Consider the following 23869-nt stretch of genomic DNA (forward strand, 5'->3'; position numbering starts at 1 on the left):
AACTCTATTTAAAAGGATAGGAACTGTAGCATTTTTTTTTTTTAAACGGATGGTCATGATGAATTCGATGAACCAGTGTTTTAGATTTTAGTCAGTCCTTACAGTACCCATGTTTATTGCCTATAAATTAAAAAAAAACAAACAACAAAAAAAAACCCCCACTACAAAACCTCCAGGGTCGCAAGCAAACAGGAGGCTGAAGACGATCAAAGGAGCAAAAGAAGTGTGTGAGCAAAATCCATTTTAGTGAATCAGAAGACTCCCTGATGGCTGCAGATCCTGACTGTAGACTATGCAGAGCTGGGCTAGTAATTACATCTCAAAGAGAGCAATTAATTTGTATTTTGAACTGTTTCTCATTCTCATATTTTTATATATTATATACACAGATGAAACCCTAATGAAAATGTAATTTTTAAAGTAATTCCCAAGTTAAAGAATTTTAAGTGTTTCCTTTTGCTCCTCTTGCTTTCTAAAGAAACCTAGTTTAGATATGCTATGTTAAAACTCGCAGCACGGTGGTTAGCACTGTTGCCGCACAGCAAGAAGGTCCTGAGTTCAATTCCACCATCAGGCCGGGGTCTTTCTGTGTGGAGTTTGCATGTTCTCCCCGTGTTTGCGTGGGTTCCCTCCGGGTACTCCGGCTTCCTCCCACCGTCCAAAGACATGCAGCTTGTGGGGATAGGTTAATCGGATAATCCAAATTGCCACTAGGTGTGAATGTGCGAGTGAATGAGAGTGCGAATGGTTGTCTGTCCCTGTGTGTTGGCCCTGCGACAGACTGGCGACCTGTCCAGGGTGTACCCCGCCTCTCGCCCTATGACAGCTGGGATAGGCTCCAGCGCCCCCCGCGACCCTGAAAAGGGGAAGCGGATGGATGGATGGATGTTAAAACTCCAAAGTTATTTTTAATAATAAAATATTTCTATCCAGATATTTAGGTGTATATGTAATACAAATGTAGACTTTTTATTTTTCACTTGGTCACAACCGTTTTAGACCTCTCTCTGGGCTCTTATTTTTGCCCATCAGGTGGCGATGAGAGGCTAGAAATCATCCTGGTTGTAACTATATATTTGCGTAAATAATATATTTAAATTGATACGTGTATCTTATTCATTTTTGCTTAATGTATTTATTGTATTACTGTAACTTGAAACAAAGTCATTGCTTGAAACTGCTTGAAAAAACTTTCGTTTAGTTTCACTTGAACCGTGAACATTAATTGGCAAATATGACAGTCTAGTATTATGACAGTTTAGTGACACATTTAAGGCCCCTTTAATATTTATCCGCAATTTTCTTAATAAGCTGGGCCGGGCTGCTTTGTCGTACTTCATGATTTTATAAACCATTTAAGGAAACATTCTCGAGTCGAGCAGGGTTTTATTTTGAAGTTTCTGATTCCCGGAAGTAGTATGAAACCTGTCCCGCGAGAGCACAGCTAGCTAACAGAAGTTCCTGTTTGCTTATGGACTAAAAGTCCCTTCCCAATGGGGCAGCTGTCAACATGGGTGTGTTGCGGCGTAAACTGTGACAACTAAAGCCAAGATGATGAACGACATTTTGGAGGAGCCGGAGAAGGACTCCCTGCTGGAGGCACAGCAGGATTCGCAGGGTTTGTCGGTAATGTCAGCTAAACCTAGCTAACGGGGGAGGATAGCTAACTAGCTTAGCTTTTGATTTTTGACATTTCGCTAATTGGGAAATCATTTCAAAATCATTATAAGGATGAACAAGACTTCGTTGATAGACCTTAATAAGTGTGGGAGAAATTAATGGAGAGTGAGTGAAATGAAAAATTATCAGAAGTATAGCTGTTTTTGCAAATCGAAAGGACTAAAACTATAGTTTTTAATTTCTCTTATATTCTTTGGCTGCTGCAATGTAATAGACAGCCCTGGGGAGGAGCTGGAGCTAAATCAAAAATGAATCCAAACGAGATTCGTTGCAATATTAAACATATTAACTAATTAATTCAGTTTCTATTTCTGTTTTGTAAATAATAGCACTAGGATATTTTTCTAAAAAGATGATTAATTACAATAATATTTGACTGATGTACAGTACTGTGCAATTGTCTTGGGTAGCTTCTCATTTCTGTATATTGTTCTGCAAAAATGGGAAATAGTTGCAGTGATTTTTTTTTTTAACTTGTGCAAGTGTGCATGAAAATAAGGCTGTTGCTTGGTCTGAAATACACTGGGAAGCCATGTTGGGAGAAAATCCTCCTGAGTTTCTGTGACAAACCTGCTACATAAAATACAGCAGTGCTGTTACAATTTTGATTCTTTCTTCCTGGTTGGTGACTGGCATTCATTCATATGCATCTTTGCTGATTTGACAAAAGTCCAACTGGGATAACCGCATGTTTTAAGAGCTTTCTTTACACACCTATATTACTTTTCTTTCTGTCGGTGCTATAGAGTGTTGGCTATCCCAAGTTTGTGTTCCAGTGGCTGGTGGAAAGTGTGTGTTTCCAGTAAACTTAAAGGTTTAGGCTTCTATCCTCCTCAATGATCACAGCACAGACCAGGGACAATAACCTATTATGCTTCGTATCCTCCCTGGTGAACCTTGTTTTTATCCACTGTTGATTTGTTTGGTATAGGCTTCTACTTGTTTTTTGACCCAGTTGTCATCCATGTATCAGTACCAGTGGCTAGGTGTTATCCCTTTGAAGGAGCCCAAAGCTTTAATTTCCACTTCCTCTGTGTAAAGGTTATGTACAATGGGTTATAGGGGGAGCCCATGGTACATCCGTGCTTATGTCTGTAGCAATTCTAATTGTTTTTGATACATGTGGTGGTAAGGCAAAAGTGTACTGCAGTGCAAATCTGATTGTAAAGCTGGTTCTGTTGTGTAAGGAACTTTCTTTACTCTTACTATACTCATTTAATGACTGTCTCCAATGCCTCGGTTGTAGGTAGGTATACAAACGAAAAGGTAGACAACATCAAAGGACCCTATGGTTTAATCTGGAATGAGTGCAAGTTTGCGGACCTTGTTGGTGAAGTCAGTGGAGTTTTTGAACAAATGTGTTTTTTGTAACAGGCTACTGATAAGAAATTGGTTTTTCTTATGGTTTCTCTTATATGTAGATGCAACACTATTTTATACCTTAAGTTAAGTGTTTTTCATGGTTGAATGTTTCATAAGTCTGTGTGAAGTGGTTTTGAAAAACTTTGAAAGACCTTCAAAAGCTGAGAGAACTGTTGCTCAAGACATGTGAAAAGATTAGAAGACAGCTTCTTGGAATCAAAATACTTTAAAAAAATTAGTGGTGTTTCAAGACTTTACACGGTGCTGTATATCTTGTTCTGTCCTTTTGTTCCACCCTGTTATTGTAACATGTAAACCATTTTATCTTTTCAGTGATTTTCACCATATAAAGGACAGTCACTTCATTTCATTGTACAGTACATTGTATTTTGACAGTGAAGCTGATGATTGAGTAATTTATTAAGTAAGATACTGATTGTGCTTTCAATTTTTGAAACTTGAGGGGCCAAGTAGTGGCACAAGACCTAAGAGCATAGATGGCGGCATCAGGCCTGTGGAAAAAAGAGGACCTTACATCATGTCCAGAGCGCCAGCCATCCATCTCAAACTACGTAAGTATTTCCTCACCTCAAACAGTTGGTGGCATAAACACGTCAATTTTATCTCTGTCTGTAGGTCACCAGTCCTCCTGTGATTGTTGTTTTTATGAGGTGATTTATGCTGATGTGCATGAATTGTGTTGAATGTGCACCTAGCAGGAAAACAAATCCTGAGTCATATGACACTGTTGGGCACTCTCAGCTTAACTTAGCCACAAAATATCTTCCTCTTCTTTTTTTTTTTTTGTTGTTGTTTGTTTGTTTTAATGCAGTCCTGCCTAGGGGCCTGAAGATCTTAGCCTAGTCTTTTTTTGGGGCCCTGTCCCTTGCACAGAGTTTCTTTTGGATTTTCTAAATCTTGTAATGATACCCCGTACAATGTACAATAAGACTCTCATCTTATGTTTTTCACAGAGTGGTAAACCACTGCCAGTCTGCCTCTCCCTGGGATGTTCTTTATATCCAAAGTCATGTTACTTATTAACTAAATAGATGTTAGACATTTCATTGGATACAAAACTTTTCTAGTCAATGGTTCATACATCTCAATTTATTTTTAAAAGTGCATAGGAGTGTTTTTAGTCTGACTCACTATGAAATTCGTAGGTGTTATGAAAATGGGTTATAGGTTATATAGGTTAAATTTTTCTGCCTGTGTAAACTGTCAGTGTTTACTTTCATTCTCCACTCCCTCTATGGTCAGTTCTGCCCTAACAAAAATGTCTTTTGTTATCTCAAGAGAAACACAGGGAGATGGCGAGGAAAGCGCTGAAGAAGAAAGCTCTCTCACCGGGGCCTCCAGTGACGCACCAGCCCAGACAGGGAGCCAAGAGGTCAGAAGAAAAGAATATCAGAGGAAGCAGCTTTTTGTGATGTCAGCATAATGAAGATGAACTGTGATTTATTATTCTAATGTTGTTTCTGGTTGTCTTTTGGGTTTGTTTGTTTGTTTGTTTTTTAGGATGGTGAAATATAACAAGGGCTATGCTGCTTTGAGTCAGCACGCTGAGGATACTTTGGTTGCAATTGACTCAGACAGGTATGGTCAAACCTGGTATTCATGTTATTAGGTTAAAACAGTAGTACACTAAGGACTAACGGTCTGGTGTTATCATTCAAATCCTTACCTACTTAACTCTGTCCAAAGAATGTAAGATGAATCAAGATGTTAAACTCATTTAGACGTTAAATAACCACATGATGTCTAACCCACCATATGTCATATCTTACCAATTCAGGTTAGTGTCTGTAAACCTATACTCTACAATCTACAATCTAAAATGTAAACCTGTTAAAAAAAGTCAAAAGGCTTTTAGTAGACAGTTGAATTTTACACATCAAAATGACTGAATTTATTTATGTATGTGTAAATTTACGTTTATATGAAATCATAAGGCAATGTCTTTTTCAAATCGTCAAAGAGAAAGCACACCATTTCAAATATTAAACAAACCAGAACACTTCATAAATTACAGTTGCACTGTTAGGTTTGATATTTATTTATAGGAGTTTTGAACTCTTCCAGCAAGCTCAAAACATTAACATATAGTGCATTATGATTGGTGTTTGGGTCCTTAAAAGTGGAGGAATCTAGAAGAGGTAAAATCACAGCAGCTGTTTGTAAAAGACAAGCGATTACATAGAATAAGATGTGGGTATTTGTCCAGTATAGTTTTGTAAATAGAAAGTATACCAGTGCTTCTGGGCTAATGAAGGCCAAGAAGCCAGATTATAAAGTACACTCATGATGTGCGATCGATAATGAATTTGATATAAACTGTAACACAGAATATACGAATGTAGTCCAAAGGCAACAGCATGTATGCATATAAGTAAAGTTACTATAATGAATAGCGTTTAATAACTTGGTCTGTACAAGTATTTTCCTAACTGTTAAATTAAAACAGGCCCATTTTCTGTAATTCAGTCTAACCTTAATTTTCTTCACTGGGTTCTCAATTTGCTTTCTAAAATTGTGCCTCCTAAGTTATGAAGAATCTGTCCTTCATGTCTTAACAGTGATGAGGAGATTGATTTTGAGCAGTATTCCTCTGGATACTCTTCAGCTGAGGTGAGTTATTTCCACAGGACATTTTTTAGATTCTCTTCGAATCTGTTAGCATTGTGTCAAACTGGTTGGGTGACTTTTAGCCACAGCATGCTGAACTATAGTTTATGTTCTTATCAAATCTGGCTTTTTGATTTTTGTTTTAATTTTAGCTCCCTGCCTTGGTGCTTTGGTGCTTTTTTCACAAACACATTGGATTGACTTGTCAGCACACACCACTGAAACGAGACCACTGAACACACTACCCTTTGCACCACCAAATTACATGCAACCTTGGGATTTTTTTTTCTTCATTAGCATTCAAATCTCTCAATGAATACAGAAGAGAGACTTACCACAAAGCAAGAAAGCACGAGATAAGGCTAATCAAAAAGGTATTGGCTGAAGCACATGATTATTATGCCAACAAAGGTCATTCAGCAAGCAGCTCATTTACAGCTGCACCAGAAATGCATCAGACATTCACAACTGGTAGCAAATTGTTTTTTGTTTGAATTTGTACGCATGCTAGAAACGACATGTACTGAGTACATTTGTGAATAAATGTGAGAATAAAGGATAAGTTTTACTTCTGTTATTTGTCTTTCCCAGGCACTGAGTCTCGTGATTTAAGATTATTATCTTGGTTTGTACCTTGTGGCAAACTGTCTTGTTCTATTCTAACAAGACATGCAGAGACTGAGTCATAAAATCTGGAAATAACTTGGCATGTTTCACTTCCAGTTCCTTCCTCTTGAGGTTGGTGGGTTTTTTGAAGGTTTTCTGGTGACAAAAGCTTTAGACACTTTCAAGTTTACTGTCCAGCATGCAGGATGCAAGTAGATACCCCCATCATGAATTTGGACCCTTTTACATGTCCCAGAAGTGTTTGCTAAAGAAGACTTCAGAGGTTGTCAGCTATAATGGATACATTACAGCTGAATGACTTCCACATTGTCACCACAATGTTTCTGACATTAGTGTTTTAAGTTTGATCAAGGCTGCATTGATTTTTAAAGATTTACATTCCAAAACGAATATAATAAAGTAACATAACAAAATAACATAACAACACTTCCAAGCTGGCTTACAAAACTATGTGCTAAATGGACTGGTACTCATCAAGAGCCAGGGAATCAAATCATATGCCTTCTGTTTAATAAATGAACTGTTCTACTTCATGAGCACAGCCTCTCACAGAGTGCAGCAGCCCTTGATAGACTTGCCTTTAAATATGTAATTTTGAGGGGGGCAGACTTTCCATGTAAAAATTCATTAAGTAACATTATTTTTAAGTGGTTACACTATTCTGGTTGCATCACATCTCACTTATATTCTGTCTTTGCTCTCCAGATCCATCCTGATTTGAGCAAGCAGCTGCTTCAGGATGGCTATCGCCTGGATGAGATCCCTGACGATGAGGACCTGGACCTGATTCCACCCAAAGCCATGGGCTCCTCTGTGTGCTGCTGCTCTGAGGGCCCGTCCTGCCCCATACAGTGATGTCAGTGCAGTGACTCAAATCTAACAAAGTCTTGGCTCCTGCTTCAGCTTACTTTAATGACTGGTGCCTGACGCCTTCTTTGTCACGCAGCTCCACTGCTGCACTGCTAGAGGACTTCCAGCTCTAAAGCCAAACACCTCTTCATGCAGGACTGCGTGCACTGAGATTGCTCAACCCCCTTTGAAAATGCAGGTGGACGTGAGAACAAGCCTTATCCACTGTGACCCCAAAGCTTGACCTATTTTTTTTTATTTATTCTTTTTTTCTTTTGTTTCTTAAAAAAAATAGGACTGTGTGAAATGCTAACTACACTACTGCTCCTAACAGATTAATTCAACATTTAGGATGATGCCCTTGTTAACCCAAGGGTGAACTGGTTACTGTCTTTTGTAATCAGGCAGTTACTTGTGCAACCCTCTAAGCATGACATGCATACAGATATGCTATACAGTCTTACTGTTTCAGCTCTTTGGTGAATCTGCATTACCCAGTTATCAACCAACAGCTACATGAAGTAATTGTACCTTGTTTTATCAATGACATTCCCAGATCACTGAAGTATTAACTATTTTTTTTTCTTTAAAATTACATTTGAGTTTTATTCCTAAATGAAATGGCCACCACATAAATAGTCATGTCTCAACAAAAATAACTACTTACAATCTGAAAGATATAGTTTTTGAGTGGACTCATTAATAACACAAATAATCACTATAAAAGGTCACTACGTTTTACAAGTTGTAATTGAGAAAACTGCGACAAACCGAGGAGGACTAAGCCATCATCTCCTTAAAAAAAACAAAACAAAAAAAAGGTCATTGGACAGGACTGGATAAGGAGAAAGTGAAGCATACTAGTATTCTAGTTGGCAAATGCCACACTGCTGTTTAAGGCACAGCTGTGAGCAGATGGAATAAAGTGCTTTGATACATTTAACTACATTTGGACTTCATAGAAGTCATTATGTGACATTTGCATTTCAGTTTTTTTTATTCGATATGCATTAAGTAACATGGTGTGGTTGAGAAAAATTCAAGTATGGATTTATGTTAAAAACTTTTGTGTTCAAAGATGGATATGTAGCATTTTGATTTAGAGCCTCATTCAGGGTATGATTCAACTAAGAGTTACTTTATTTTATTTATATATATATATATATTTGTCATTATTTGTTGAAGACACTAACTATTGTGACACGATAACATGACAGCAGATCACCATTAGAATCAAACTTTTAGTCCAGCCTTATGTTATTTTATTAAGCTTATACTATATGTTGGCCTCATTTTCTGTGTTATGTATTGCTGATGCCTACATAATGGACGCACTTATGTACTGAAAAAAATTAAACTGGAAGACAATTTTTCTTTTTCCACTTTTAAAAATGTATGTGTTCACTGACATGCTACAGCCTGGGTGATATTTTACTGTTAACTGTTTGAAACCGTAGTAAAAGGAAAAGATGTTAAATGTCAGAGTAAGTGGTAGTGATCACTTCTCAGGAGATTTATTTGTGTGTATGTGTGTGCATGCGTGAGTGATGGATGGATGGGTGGGTGTATGATCATAAATAGAAATGATTTGGTTTTCCACTTACATTTACGAAATAGAAATTAGGAAACTGCACAACGAGTCAAGTGCAGGGAGGACATGTGGCTGCTATTTTTACTGAGATACTGGCCACTCTGTTACTTCCTTTGCTGTGATGTTAACTCTCAGTGGTGTGAATCAATGATATAGCATACCACTTGATCAACATAACAAATTGAGGACTGGAAAAGTGACATTTTGTGCAATGACAAAGTAGGAACCTTGGTTTGTACTTTACAAAGTTGGAATCAGTTCCTTTTTTCCCCTTACACCTTTGCACTGTAAGGTGTTAGAAAATCTTACCTTACTAGTATTTGTCACGCACACCATCTCCTCCCAGCACTACTTGGTTGTAATGTGGTTGTTTAAGGAATAAAAGCTGATTCTACTATAACACTTAAGTGTGAGTTACTCGATACAGGTGTGAACTAAATGCTTTATAATGGACCAGCTGAATTTATAGTGTATTGACGCCGGCCCTGGCTCTGCACGTTCTTATGTACATACAATTTTGCACTTAACACCAGTGGTCAGTAGCAAGTACACTTGACTCACCTGTACTATGCAACTATTGGGACAATCTGTATGGTGTACATCCCTGTGATGAGATAGTGTTGTTGCGTGCAAAATGCAATAACAGGTTGTTTTTTTTATGATGGTAAATGCTAATCTTTTTATTTGAATTGTATTGTTAATTGGTTTACATTAAAAAATAAAAATCAGTTGATTATGCTTATGTGTCTTATTTTTGATTAGCTATTATTAGTTCTTTGGTAAATGGGTAGTAACCACTTGCCTGCTACTATGTGGATTTTCAAGATATTAAAACTCATGAACTCTTTAAAACTTCTCAAGGTTTCCTGTAATATCAGGCACGTAGACATTTGCAGCTTTAAATCCTGGATTTTTTTTGAGTCCTGGACCTTTATGGATTGGACATCCCACAGACTCTCAGTCAAAATAAGATTTGGGGAATTTGTAGAACAACCTTTTGTCATGTCCCTCAAAGATTTTATGCTACTGAACCATTGTTGCTCTATCAGAATACATTTTGCTCTTTCTTTTAGTGTTTAGTTACATTTACATTTACATGAATGTTACGTTTCATAGCAGAACATTCACCAGAATAGCACATAGTTCTTCTGTGTTTTGCTGCCATTTCTTTTAGGTAAAAAAACTGCAAACACACCTGAAACTGTCAGTGACACCTGGAACATCTCAGAGGACGCGCACATTTTGATCACATTTTTCATCAATCAGTAATTTAAAAAAAAAAATAAAAAATCCACCTTAGATGTTACTTTAATAATAATCAGCACAACAGCATCAATAGCCTAATTTGTTTTTTCCCCCCCTAACAGCCCTCCCCATCCTTATTTATATTAGTTTCACTTCATATTTTTCTCCAACTTGTCTGTGCCCCACCAGTGGGGACCCACCCAACCCCTCACAGTTTCAGAACCACTGCTGTCAGGAGATATTCAGTATTACAGACTGCACCTATCTGTGTCTTCACTGACACGGCTGACTACTGCAGTTGTTGTAGTTTTCACTCGTTTTTACTTTCATTCAGCACTTTTGTTTTCATTACTTTCCAGGCTGCATTTTCTCACTTCAATTTGATTTTTGTTGGCAAGTTTTATGGAAACACATTATAATAATCACACACTATTAAGCCTTTGCAAGATGTTAGTTAATATGTATTTCATCATCAAAGTATTACTTCTTCTTAGTATGTCGTTTATAAACACTGATATAAATGCTTTACTGTTCCTTAACAAGCTCACCTATAACGTGTTCAACGACAGCATTTTTATATTTTATAAATGACGGATTAACAATTTCTAAATACAGTTACATCAATTACATCAAGCACAAACAAATGTTTTATAAATACTTGTACTACATTGTAATTCATGAATAATTAAAACAGCTACTAGTCGTTAGTAAAGCATTTTGTGTGAATCTAAAGTGAAGACAATCTATGTCTGACAAAGCTTTACAAATGAAACTGAACGGTCAGCAGGACCTCAAGACTCAAACAGGCCTCAGCTATCTTCACAAGAGACAAAGGAAAGACACAAAGCACAAGGGGATCCAGCACATACAAATTTCTACTGCATGATGCAAACATAATTCACTGTTTTCAGAATAATGAAATGTATGTTGGGCCAGAGACACAGCGTTTAGCACTCTTTAATATGGTTATCAGCCCACCCTGTGCAGCTATAACAGCTTCAACTCTTCTAGAAAGCTTTCCACAAGTTTTAGGAGAGTGTTTATGGGAATTTTTGTCCATTCTTCCAGAACCGCATTTGTAAGATCAGACACTGATGTTGGGCAAGAACGCCCGGCTCGTAGTCTTCAATCCGATTCATCCCAGAGGTGTTCTATCGGCACTTCTATCAGCACTCTGTGTCGGCCAGTTAAGTTCTTCCACACCAAACTCGCTCATCCATGTCTTTATGGACCTTGCTTTGTGCACTGGTGTGTAGTCATGTTGGAACAGGAAGGAAATTGTCCAAAATGCCTTGGAATGCTATAGTATCAACAGTTCATTTCACTGGAACTAAGGGGGTGAGCCAAACTCTTTCAAATCAACACCATACAATAATCCCCACTCCACCAAACTTTACATTTTGCACAGTGAAGTCACACAAGTACCGTTCTCCTGCCAACCACCAAACCCAGAGTCATTCTTTGGATTTCCAGATGATTTTCTGTCTAGAGAACAGGTTTCGACTGCTCTAGAGTCCGGTGGTGGCGTGCTTTACATAACTGCACCTGATTTTTTGGTGGTGTGAGGTTTAAACGCAGTTGTTCAGCTACAAAAACCTATTTCATTAAGCTCTCTACACACTGTTCTTGAGCTAATCTGAAGGGCACATGAAGTTTAGAGGTCTGTAGCAAAAGTCCGCTGACCCTGCTACTGTAGTAGTAGGGTAAATATTTAGTAGTGAGAAAATTTCACAACTGGACTTGCTGCACAAGTGGCATCCTGTCACAGTACCACACTGAAATTCACTGAACTTCTGTGTGGGTTCTCAATCACCTAGGTCATTTTCGTCTAAGGGACTACCATGGAAAGAAAGTTTTTTGAAAGTTAAAGAAGTGGGTATTCGTCAGGGTTCAGAGGAATTAATGTACAACACAAACACCGAACCAACAGCCATCTACATATCTCAGTTTCAAAACACATAAGCACCAAAGCCTTGTGACCAAAATGATAAAGAATAAAAGTAATATTGTTTATATATAGTTTTTGGTTACTTTATATAAAGTCTATTTTTTTTAAATTTCAGTTTACTATAAAATTTTCCCCAACACGTTTTAGTTCTTAGTTTAGTTTTAGTTAACTGTAATGGCCTCGGATCAGTTTACGAGCTAAGCAGCATGAACCATACACTGTCTGTGGTTTCCTCAAGGGGGTAGCAGGGAGCCACACTGCAATTGAATGATTATGCTGCGCTTCAACCTCAGCACAGCCCTGTCCCATTAACTTTTTGTAGAATTATTTTAAACCTTGCTTAATAATGGTTCATGTTTCATTTTAAAAATTAATAGAACAGGTTGTTTTCTTTAAACTTACTAACCGTCTACCTATTGAGAGACCAATATCCATGTGCAGAAAGATCAATTTCAAGCTTTAAAACTATCCATTTGTAACTGACAACATCCACATCTACTTGTGCTTACATTTTCATATATTGTGCCTGCATTTGGCACTTTAAAATCAGTTCAATACCTTCTGAAAATATACCAATTTGGTTCGAGTTTTTAGTTGATCTTATGCGAAGAATCGGAATTAACACATTACAGGTAAAAGAGCTTAATAAAAGTGGTGAACTGAAAAGGGCTGATACTTGTTGCTGTCGCTGGGCGGGCCTAACGCTGTAGTGCGCCATGCTGGGGGTGTCAATTGAAGGCGAGGAAAAAAACCGACTGGGAGTTACCTCAGCGCTTTCCGAGATATGAGATCTGGCCGTTTTCCAGTCGGTGCACTTTTTTATTAAAGAAGAAAACCCCGAAAATCACGGGGCAAAAAAAAAGAAAGAAAGAGACGCACACGCATTTGAAGAGGTCACCCAGAAAAACAGCGTTCAGCGGCTTTCTGCCGGCGGATCAGTCGGAATCTGCGGTGTACGCTCGGAGTCTCTCTCCCCCAACCCCCCCGTGCGCGCGCGCGCGTGTGTGCGTGTGTTTACAAGTGTTTGAACGACTGCCAAAAGAAGAAGGGAGGAAAACGCCAAGGAAGGAGGGATGGTGGACAATTCAAGCAGTAGTAAGGCACAAATGGTGAGTCGGGGTTCTGCTTCTCGCCCTTTTGCACTTTCCTAAACGGCAGCGAGCTGAAAACGCTCCGATTGTTTTTTTTATTTTACGCCATTGGCTCGTTCAACGTTGTAAAATTCAAAGAAAAAAACTTTTTAGGGGTAATCTGACTTTTGGTAGGTTACTTTTATTTATTCATTTGATAGTTTTTCGACAACACTGTAATGACTTTATTCATTTTTCCCTAAAGCGTTGTTGCATATTTTGCATTTGTTGGGAGTATCCTGAAATCGTATCCAGGTTTGAGGTTGTGGCACCTCACTATATAAACGCGGAAAATGTGTTTTGCCAGTTTTTTTTCTTCTCTTTTTTTCACTTTGATGGTTGTTTATCTAGTTTAGTTAAACTAGTAGTTAATCTAGTTTATCGGGATAACTACTTTTATGATTGTAGATACATGAATATCCGTTTAACTTTCTTACTAATACACACCTCTTACTGCGTTGTCGTTTTGACAAATTATTGCAATACTTCCTTAAGAGCTTAGCAAAACTCAGGGTGGGTTACTGCATTTGAATTATTTCCTCTAATCTTAACAGAGATTTTTCTGTGGCTGGTTACTGTAATGTTAACTTTCCAAACTCTTTGTGTAAAAGTTTGATTTGGCTACTTTCTAGTCTAGTATTTTTTTCTGCTTTTATTCATGCTCAGGTTTTAAGAGCTCCAGTTACCAGCGAGATTTTTGTAATTTTTTTTCAATTTCTTTATTTAGCTTAAAATAATTTAAATTTGTTGTTGGGATATTGTAGGTTTAAAAGTACACAAGTGTTTTACTTCTTTAATCTGAGGAAAATCATGTGGGTGAATTATCCAAATTTGTTTGAGTTAATGTTTAAATCGGGCTTCGTTGGCTCCACTGTAGCTTTCAGGAGTAATTAGGTTTCAGTATACAGTAAGTCATCCATGACTCCTCTCTTCCTCTCACAGCCCGGAATGTCTCAGGAGCCTGGTGTGGCCTTTCCTCCAAGCACCTCCGCAGGAGGAATGAAACTCGAAGCAGTGATGGAGCAGCTCCAGCGCCAGCAGCAGGCACGATTAGAAATGGAGCGCAAGGAGAGAAAGATACGAGAAGCCCACATCATGTACGCTCAGCAGGTTGCTGCCCAACAGGCCATCTTAGCAGCTGCCCGGGCTTCTGGAGCCAGCTTCATGGGGAAAGGCCTGCCTGGAGGCATCGCTGGTGGTGGATTGCCTCCCCGGGTGTCCAATCAGAGCAGTGTAGACTCAGACAGAGAGGACGACGAGGACAGAGGTCGGGATTCTGGAGATGAGGACGATGACAATGAGATGATGGAAGGGGATGAGGGCAGCGATGATGATGAGGGAAGCGCCAGTGGTCTGGAGTTCCTCCGCAAGCAAACCCTTGCTTTACAGCAGAATGCCTCGCGAATCCCAGCCCGTCCATTTGGCAGTTACTCTGCATCGGCTCCCCAGAGGGCTGCTTCCCCACCTGTTAGAGTGAAGCAGGAACCTGACGAGGGCCTGTCTCCTGCAGGGGCACACTCTGCTACTTCTCCTAATGGACAAGCTGACTGGGGCTTTGATGACCACTTTAGACAGGTTAGTATCTTGCCAGTTGTTGCCCTTCTTTCCACAGGATTTCCTTTGTAATCCATCTGATCCTATTATGTCCTTTCACAGTTATCTCATTCAAATATGAGTATAAAACTTCAGAATTTAAAATTGTCCATCTTTCCTTAAATATTGCAAATCAAGGCAGAATTTTTTTTTTGTTTTGTTTTTTTTATAATTTAAATTGTCACTATAGTTTACTGAGATCCCAATGAGTATGTCCTTATACTGCTTGTCAGTTTTCCATTTAGGGTCTTGTTTGTATTCTAAGTCCAGCCCCCTGCCGTGAGAGACAACTTAATCTTAACTGTGGCTTGAACCGCTCCAGGAGTATCTTTGTGAGTCCCTTCAAATCTCTGCGGAGGTTTGACCGCCGATTGGCTTTTGTGGCAAAAAAAAAAAAAAACTACTAAGTGACTGCTGGCAGAGGGCCAGGCCAAGGCGCAATGTTTTCACGCTCACTAGTTCTCTCCCCACGCGCTCTCATTTTGTATGCCTCTCTCACTCTGTGTCCCTCTTGGCGCTTTGCTTGGGCTCTGGTTTGGCTCTGATCCAGGTAGTGGAGTCAGGCGAGACATAGCTGCTGTAAGGCTGTGGGTGGTTTGCTGGGTCAGTTGGAGGATTTCGGGTGGGTGGAAAGGTTGGATGTAGTACACAGCAGAAGCAGTCTGTCACACCCCACTCTCGCCTCCCCAAGAGTCAGGGCTCTGTGCCAAGTGTAGGCTACTTTCACTTGAAAGTAAATATTGCCTCAGCACAGTCTTACTGAACTCTGGAATGCCAACTGGGAACCAAGCCGAGCTGCATGTTTTAGCATCATGGCAGGTTAAAGAGAGCGCAGCAGGCTGCGGGTGATATAAAAAGCCTTAGCTGTGCAGTAGTTGGCAGTGTCGCAAATATATATGTGCTCTATCAGTGGGCTGAGGGTGCTGGACTATCATGTGTCGGGATTTTATTACTGTCTATTTAAAGGTAAATGTCTTTGCATGGTGCTTCTCTAGTTCACATTTCCAAATTTAGCTTTAGAGCGTGTACATTTGGTAGTGACACGTAGAAGTGCCACAGCGTGAGATGGTGAGAGAAGCCAGTATATACATGTTGTGGAAGGAGGCACAACGTTCTTTATATTGTTCATTTGCTAAAGTCACCGGCTTCACATGAATCTTCACACTTTATCAAAGGGATGCTGCTGGGACAGTTTAAATGGAGAATAAATGAAACTGTCTTTCTTATGTTCTTCAATATTTATTATTTTAAGTGCTGCTGAAATGTGCAAAACCTGGCAGTAGATGTCATTGGCAGTGTCAACACCAGCAGCCTTATTTTCTTTCGGGTTAATTTCCATGTCATGCCAGCATGAGACACCATTGACTGTCATCAGATGAAGGTAGCCTGTGGGTTTAATGGCCATTGTTCTGGTATCCGGGCTAAGGGGTACATTTCCAAGAAGCTAATAGCTGATTGTTTTCAGATTGGACAATGTCTTCCTCTCTTGCTCTTCCCATGGACCGCTTGTGTGCATCGAGCCATATGCTCGCTCAAATGTGATTGGTCAGTGATACTTTCATTATGAAAGAAAACCAGAAAGCCTGTTTTTTTTCTTATGCCCATTGCCTATAGATTCTGCATAGTCATATACAGAATCTGTACATAGAAACACACTCCTGTTCCTGTTCTTATCAGGATAATTTTACCCTTACAGACACTCTCATTGATTCTACTCTGAATGAAACCAGGTATGTGTGCAATTAGTCAACTAGATCAATTTTTTAAAAAGTTGGTAAAAACTGTTTTTACTTCATTAATATACAAAGGCAGTTAACTGTTGGGTCTGAGATTTCATCCCCTGGAGGTGACAATGGAAATTTGTAAGCAAGCAAAGTTAAAATAACACAGTTGAACGGCCCCGCAAACAGTTGCACTTCTCGTGCAGTTATTTTAGAAAACTAATCGTTATATGTAGACTTTGTCAACATCAACTCTGGACAAGCATGTGAAGTTTTTTTATTTTTATTTTTATTTTTTTTAAAAGCTACTGGTATAGCAAAACTAGCATTAGCCACTCTCGGCAAACTACGCTGTTACACATGGGGCTAAGTCAGCAGCATTTAAAATGTTTTAGCAGCTTCAAAAGTCTTTTAAATACTAGAGTATTTCTACGAAAGACCTTTAACGTCTATTCTTAAAAATTGTGTTTTTTCCAATTTTCAAAGGTTTTCTTAGTGTTTTTGATTTTAGACTTGCCAATTTGTAAAACTTTCTACTCGCATTTCATTAACAAATTAGTCACTAGGAGAATCTTTGCTTAATTTGCAAGCTAATCTGCTAAGATAAGCAGGTATGAGCTTGTTTCAGAATATGCCTCTGGCATCAAGTGCTGCATTAATCTGAACAGTTAGAAGTGTTCATTAGATTATATATTTTATTAAATTAAATTAAACGACTATTTCTGGACGTGACTAACAGGCATATCAAAGTTTGATTGTCATGTGACAAATCAAACATGTGACAAATGATGACTATATAGTTTCTGTTTCTGAATATATGTATAAAATTGGGCTTTCCTGCATTGTGTGGGATGTGTTTTAGTTCCAGATGTCAAGGTGTCAGAATGAGTGGATGAGTATTATTTGCAGGGATGAGCAGGCTTTGTCTCGGCGTTGTTAGAGCTGAAGATCATAGCAGCAAAGTTGTTGCTGACCAGTGTCCTATCTGTGGCCTGGTGTCTTTTATTATAGAGTGAAGGCTGAGCCAGGGGGTTGGGGGAGGCATTATGGGACGAGAATTGGTCTGGCCTTTTTTTTTTTTTTTTTTTTGTTTCCTCCCTTTTATCTTTCCTGTCATTATGTCAGCTCTGCAGTATTTAATGACGGCTCATCTCTTCAGGCAGTTTCAGGTTGCACCGCTGTAGGGGGAGGGGGGGCAGTAGAGGCAGAACAGTTTTTTTTCTTTCCTTTTTCTTTCTTTCTTTTTTTTTTTTTTGATGTCATTGTCTTCTAGAGGCCAGAGACAAGCCTGGCGGATGCCGCAAATACCAACCCGCTATAATAATGGGGGGAGCACATTTATTATGTTCTAAAAGCAGTGACAGAGGAAAGATGAGACGACAGCTAAAGAGCCAGTTGGATGGAAGACCATTTACATTAACATTTAAATTTCATGTAAACGGTCAGATTGGACCAAGGCTTTTATCCAAAGAACTCTTTGTATGATATCTGCCATGCTTCTTGAATCATAGCAAACCACATTCAGAGAGAGACTCTGGATTTCATTCAGCACATGACATATCAATGACATATGAATAAAATAATAATACTCATGTGCTAGTTCACCAACAGTTTACTGAAATAAAAGTGTTGATTGTAATGATCTCTAAACAATAGGTAGAGTGTGTCAGATATGATGATGAACAATCAGTGTATATATGTAACATATAGATATGAAGGGTTATTTGTTTTAGTTTTTTTTGACCGCACACAAATGTTGATGGACTATACAGGTCAGACTGAGTGGACAGACATGGTAGCCAGTGTTTTCTTGTCAGTGATGTATGTATGGTGACCTCAGCCCCATCCTAAACAGCAGAGTAAATAATTGTCAAACAAGGAGATGGACAAAGGCGTCGCGTGGTGAGAGAGCTGGACCGGATAACCGACCGGCCCCAGCGCTCTGGCCTTTGGACAGAGGCTACATGACCTCTGTAATCCAGCCCCCACCCGCCCCACCTCTCCTGTCACAAACACACACATATCCAATGTCCTCCTCTTCTTGCCATAATCAGTCTGTGACTAATTGTTTTAATTGTGCCTGCAGATTGTGTACTATGTCCAACTCTATTGGCAGCGATATTGCTTTGGTTGGATTAGCTGGATGTTTAACATGTTGGGTGCTGTGTCTGTAGAAGCAGTAGCCTTGTTTTAGGTTTAAGAGTTTACCAGTTTACATCCAGATTTTATTTGAGGTTTTGAGTTTTATGTATGTGACCTATGTCGTTGTAGACTATTGAGAGCAAAACGGTTTGGTTCAATCTTCCTTGTGTCACATAAACTAATGGCGATGAATATTAGCACAGGACATTTAGATTATAGTTTTGCATGGTAATACATTTGCATGCAGTTGATTTACATGGTACCTGAGTAATTACCCTTTGCAGCCTGATTAGATTTGTAATTTTATTTGCTTAGACTGGATGACCTTTTGTTATGGAGATGCTGAAAACCTACTTGCCTTAGCATTTCAGGCTTAAGTAAGTCAGTGCAACAAATGAGGCCCAGTCAGAACAGAAAAAAGGCAGAATAGGTGTTCGAGTTGGATGAAGGATGCGTAACACAGGGAAGTGGTAGAGATGCACTGATTGATTACCTGATGACTGGAGTTGGGTGTTTTATTTAAGTTGATCTGCCATGGCTGGCTTGTCAGCCATAATTGAACAATCATTTTATCTGACGTTCTCATAATGATAACAGTGTAGCCAGTAATGTCACTGCTGCCTTTATGGACGTCTATTCAGAAGATCACTGGTTCAGTTCTAGTCGGAGACAAAAATCCTATTTGGGTTTGTGTCAGAAAGGGAATCTGGCATGAAGGTAGAGGTAGAGCAGATTATCAACCAATTACAAGGTTGGTGGTTTAATCCTTGGCTGCTTCAGTCTGCATGCCAAAGTATCCCTGGGGAAGATACTGAACCCCACGTTGCTCTCCCATGCATTCATTGGCGTGTGGCATAGAAAAATGTGTATGAATGGGTGAATTAAGCATTTGCGATAGAGCACTACACCACAGAGTGCTACAGTAGAGTAGAAACACACTATATAAGAACAAGTCCACTTACCAAATCTTCTGTCCTTTATATATTGCAGCAATTTCAGTAAAAGTGATGATCATGCCACAGATGGATTTAATGACCAACTCAGTTATGCCAAGATTGTTTACATAAGGTATGCAGTTGTGGAGAAGACGTAAAACTACACCTAGAAGGGATTAAAGAAAATATGCAGCCAACCGGACCAACTTGAATCCGATGTCTGGCCAATGGTTATGAATAAGTCCTGGCATCGCTATCACTCTTAAGCCCTCTTTTTGCTATTTACTACTTCTGTTGAGGCAGCGCTGTTGCATAATTTAGCTGTCGCCCCAGCAACATCAGCCAGGAAGTGGGGAGCTACACAGCTGCAGCAAGGAGATCAATAAGGATTGTGAATGAGCTTTAAGAGGTTGGAGTGTTTGCCCGAATTTTCCCCTCATTTATGATAGATGAGCAGGACATTGTATTTAGCAAACTGACTTTTAGTTAGAATTTTGACAGGTTTGCGGAGACTTTACCAGCAGGTTGCTGTTTTTGTTGGGCGCATACAGCTGTTTCTCCGTGTCTTATGTTGAAGTGGGAGAAAGGAGGCCTCACTGCCATATATGCCAGTCTGACCTTGTTTGTGCTTTCTCAGTGTTATGTTGTTTTCCCATATGCCATAACTGTCAGTGGGTTTTAAAAGTACTGTGTATTATTTTGTTTACTGGAATTCCTGTTATGTTGATTTTATGAGGCTGGAATTGCTGTCTGACCTCTGCTTCCACAAACTGCCTGCAAATGGAGGTCATTCAGATGAGACATAATGAGGAAGGCTGAGTTCCTTTAAAACATGCTGCAGTGCTTGTTCAGAAGAAGAAGCTGCACGGTAATGCGTGAGAACTGCATCATTTCTGCCATGCTGTTGAGCCACACAAGGAATTGAAAGCCTCAACCCTGACCGTTCACTTATTGGTGTAAGTCCTAACAACTGCTTGCATTTTCAATTAATTAATAATTGAAAAACGCTGAAAAAATCCTCTTTGACAGCCCAGTAGGCATTTCTAAATTTCGTACTTGTCATTTAGCACAGTGTAGGTGGGATATGTTCGTTTGGTTCTTTTTTTAATCTTGCATATGTGTAGCACTTTTGCAAGTAAAAATTCTATCTACTTCTTTTTGTTTGTGGCAAAGTAAATTCCACAGTTTCTTTGTTACACGCTTTACTGATTTGCACTCGAATCAAAGTCCTTCTAGATGCCACTCAGCATCTTTAGTTCCTTTTGGGCAGTCATTTTGGGATTACAGTCAGTTGCGGATTATCTCAACTGGCTGTAATTTCAGTTTCACACTGACAACCAAACTGCATGTATATGCAGTTTATCTGCCAGATTTGATAACATGCTTAAAAGGTTTGGTGCCTAAAACCTAAAATAAGGTTTGAAAAGCATTTCTTTTTCCCCACTGGAGCTTATGCTTTTATTATGATCTATACTTCTGTGGAGTCCTACAGATTTCAGTTTAGATTTTGTGTGTCTGTGTGTTTCTCTAATATCGATGGTCAAGTATATTTCTTGTTCAGTCTTTCTTCTGAGCACAATTCTTTTTAAAAACCTTTTCAGCTTTTTTGTCATGTAGATAATGACTGCTTTGGACATTAAAACGATTTTACCTAATTTCTAAATCTGCCACATTGATTTCAGATTAGACTGGCTAAAAAGGTCATATTTCAGCTGTGTTTTTAGCGCATTAGTGTGAGTCCCTTTCTTTCTATATGTCTTCATGTCATACATAAAATCAGCCACAGCAGCATAATAATGAATGTGAATCTTAAACTGTTTACTGTTTAAGTTCCCATAAACATGTTCGGGTTTGTTCCTCAAGCACTTAACTCTTAAAACTCATTTCCCACACTTTGTTTGGGGATCTTTAAACAGATCTTTTATAACACAGTGAGGTTGTCTTATATCCGTGGTTCAGTGCTGAGTGAACTTTGGTTTACCTCATTAAGGCCAGATGTAAGCTGGCTGGATTGGATGGAGATGTCTGGGCTTTTAGCCTTGTGTTTCCATCTTTAATGTCTGATTGATGCTGCTCTTAATGTAGCTTAATGTTGGTCACTGGCTATGGCTCCACTCGAATTTGTGTCAGGATGGAAACAAATAAAGGTGACGCATAATTGTGTTTTGCACCCCCATTTGCTAGTCGAAATATTGTAGAAGTAACATCAGAACATCTAACTTCATTTCATCTGCCCGTTGTCTTAAATTGATACATATGAGGAAATCAAAAGAATAAAAAGCACATTATCTAAAAATTATTAGAATTAATTCACTTAATAATCTCAGTGCTGTAGTGCAACTGTTTGCTCAAACTTTAAGCAATAAAATACATTATTCTCTTTTTTTCTGATAAAAGCAGCCAGCTTATCAAACATCTAGTTGAGAATGTTTTCTCATTCGAATCTCTGAATCAGTGTGTAAAGTGTAATTGCCCTGGTTATAAAACAAGCCTCATTTTGTGCAGAGCTCCTCTTAACAGTTAAGTGCAAAAGAACACCCCCCCCCCCCCCCCCCCCCCATCTGAAATAGAGGTATTGAATTTAGTAGGGAGATGAAGGGGGAGGGAAAGGGGGAGGAGATGCTATGGAACTAGAAGAGGGTTTAGTGGTCTGGCTCAGCACACTAAACTGCCCCACCCAGAGGAAACATTCCAGACAGAATTAAAGAGTTAACTCTTCAAACAGTGAACATTCCCACTGGGGGCTCCCATTGAGGGGGTTTGATGGGGGTGGGTGCATGCCCATGTTGTAATCGTGCCTCTGATTGGTGATCTTTCTATTCATTTTGCTCAGTGTCACAGGGGCTGTAAAAGAAAGAAAGCCAAAGGCCCTGAATGGGAGGAGCTGGATGGGAGGACACAGTAGTCCAGGCAGAGACAGTTTTTTATTTGTCTGAGTCCCAAAGGGCACATCTGCTGCTGACAGGCAGGAGGAAGCTTCTCATAGTGAAACCAGTCACCTCTGTCACAGTGTGGCTTGGTTAAACGCAGCACTAACTACCAGTCTTGAGTCTGCCATCCACGCTCAAAACTATAACACTTATAGTTAATCTTATAGTAGTGTTTCACATGCTGGGCACAGCAGGCATTTGCCTGTAAAAAGTTACATTTTAAAAAATGTCTTTGCACATTCAGAAGATAAAAATGTTATCATTTATCTTTTGAGGGGATACTCCCACTGGGTTTAAATCTGGGACTCTCCACCATTTGACCCTTAGAACTGAAGAAGCTTCTCGGATGAGAGGTGAAACGTCTTCAAGCAACTTAAAGAAGTCCAGACGCTTTTCTTTCCAAGCTCCTTAGACTACGGTGACCTGGATGACTGAGAACCTTCACAGACATGTTGTCATTTATTATCATTTTTGAAGTTTAAATAATAGTTTGAGTTATTACAGATACGAGCCATGGTATCAGTGGCAACAGCTGTAATAGGTGGTTGTGTGTAAGAGTGCTTTTACATCCATTTATGGACTATTGAAGCTTGTATATGTTTTCCTGTTTTCACTGTGATTTAGATCAAACTACACCGGCTTACACATAAGTCAGATATTAATCTAATACTTTATTTGAGCCTAGCAGATAAGAAGGGATGAAAAAAAGATTATTGTATAGTAATGGTCGTGTATACAGTATACCTGTTTACCGGACATGATGTCTTGTTACATCAATTTCAAACAGGGAGACATCTGTAGTGATGTGCAGCACATAAATACATTCAGATAGAGGAGACAATACTGCCATTCTTAGACTGTAAAGTGCCATAAATAGTGTCTAATGAAGAAAAAAAACAAAGCTTGAAAGAGAGCTACAACGTCTGCCTTCTTTCTCACCTCTAATCAGCTGGCCCCTCGTGGCCTGAATGTCAGTTTGTCAGGGTTGGAAAGTTACAGATAATAGGCGACACAGTCAGTGAAGTTGACTTTGGAAAAGTGTGGGCGTGAAGAGATTTCCAGTGCCACCTGACAGGCACTCAGACAGTTTGATGGATTGCTTCTGCAACATCATGCAAATGACATTTAAAAAGACCCATCTTGTCTGGCAGTGATGGCCACAGTTTTCCTTTCTGTTTAATTGAATTGAATAACAAAAATTGTCTCATTTAAATGCAGATTGCGCATATCCGTTGGGGTTATTACACTCTTAAATTGACCCTGGAGGATTGACTTTCTTGCTTCTAATGGAACTGGAGTTACTGATGTATGCTGTAATTTGATCGGTTTGTAGTAAAACCACAAGCCCCCACCCTTCGCACACCATCTCTGGTTCTTTTTGTTTTTTACAAGCACTTCTACTGAACATATCTCAACACCTGCTCTTTAATGACGGCAAACATAGAAAGAGGAATAGCCAATAGAGCAGGGCGATATGGCCAAAAATAT

The 23869-nt window shown here is 39.2% G+C and overlaps 2 protein-coding genes across 3 annotated transcripts in view; both read left to right on the top strand.

Annotated features, from left to right (window-relative positions):
* Positions 1-916: 916 nt before the first annotated feature.
* Positions 917-9475, top strand: fam219b (family with sequence similarity 219 member B). Its single transcript, XM_086313347.1, has 7 exons — positions 917-1626; positions 3506-3614; positions 4342-4435; positions 4564-4641; positions 5622-5673; positions 7003-7153; positions 7244-9475. Exons 1-6 carry the CDS (start codon positions 1552-1554, stop codon positions 7150-7152), a joined length of 558 nt encoding a protein of 185 aa, XP_086169473.1. The 5' UTR covers positions 917-1551; the 3' UTR covers position 7153; positions 7244-9475.
* Positions 9476-12988: 3513 nt separating this feature from the next.
* The window catches only part of LOC147338626 (AT-rich interactive domain-containing protein 3B), a 59768-nt gene continuing 48887 nt past the window's right edge, over positions 12989-23869 (top strand). The window contains exons 1-2 of one of the 2 annotated variants that reach the window (XM_086313634.1): positions 12989-13039; positions 14003-14635. In XM_086313634.1, the coding sequence (XP_086169760.1) occupies positions 13004-13039; positions 14003-14635 (669 nt within the window). In that variant the 5' untranslated portion in view covers positions 12989-13003. Of the gene's footprint in view, positions 13040-13072; positions 13192-14002; positions 14636-23869 lie in introns of those variants that run through there. The other variant, XM_086313557.1, reaches the window with a different exon arrangement.

This window comes from Aulonocara sp. 'chitande type north' Nkhata Bay, linkage group LG1 (assembly GCF_057382095.1).
Source record: "Aulonocara sp. 'chitande type north' Nkhata Bay isolate Kocher_YH1m ecotype deep benthic linkage group LG1, A_spYH_male_GT1.1, whole genome shotgun sequence".
In the NCBI taxonomy this organism is placed as follows: Eukaryota; Metazoa; Chordata; class Actinopteri; order Cichliformes; family Cichlidae; genus Aulonocara; species Aulonocara sp. 'chitande type north' Nkhata Bay.

Coding starts and splice junctions, on each gene's coding strand:
- fam219b (XM_086313347.1), top strand. CDS start 1,552: ATGATGAACGACATTTTGGAGGAGCCGGAGAAGGACTCCCTGCTGGAG. Junction 3,615..4,341: donor AGCCATCCATCTCAAACTAC/GTAAGTATTTCC, acceptor TGTTATCTCAAG/AGAAACACAGGGAGATGGCG. Junction 4,436..4,563: donor CCCAGACAGGGAGCCAAGAG/GTCAGAAGAAAA, acceptor TTTGTTTTTTAG/GATGGTGAAATATAACAAGG.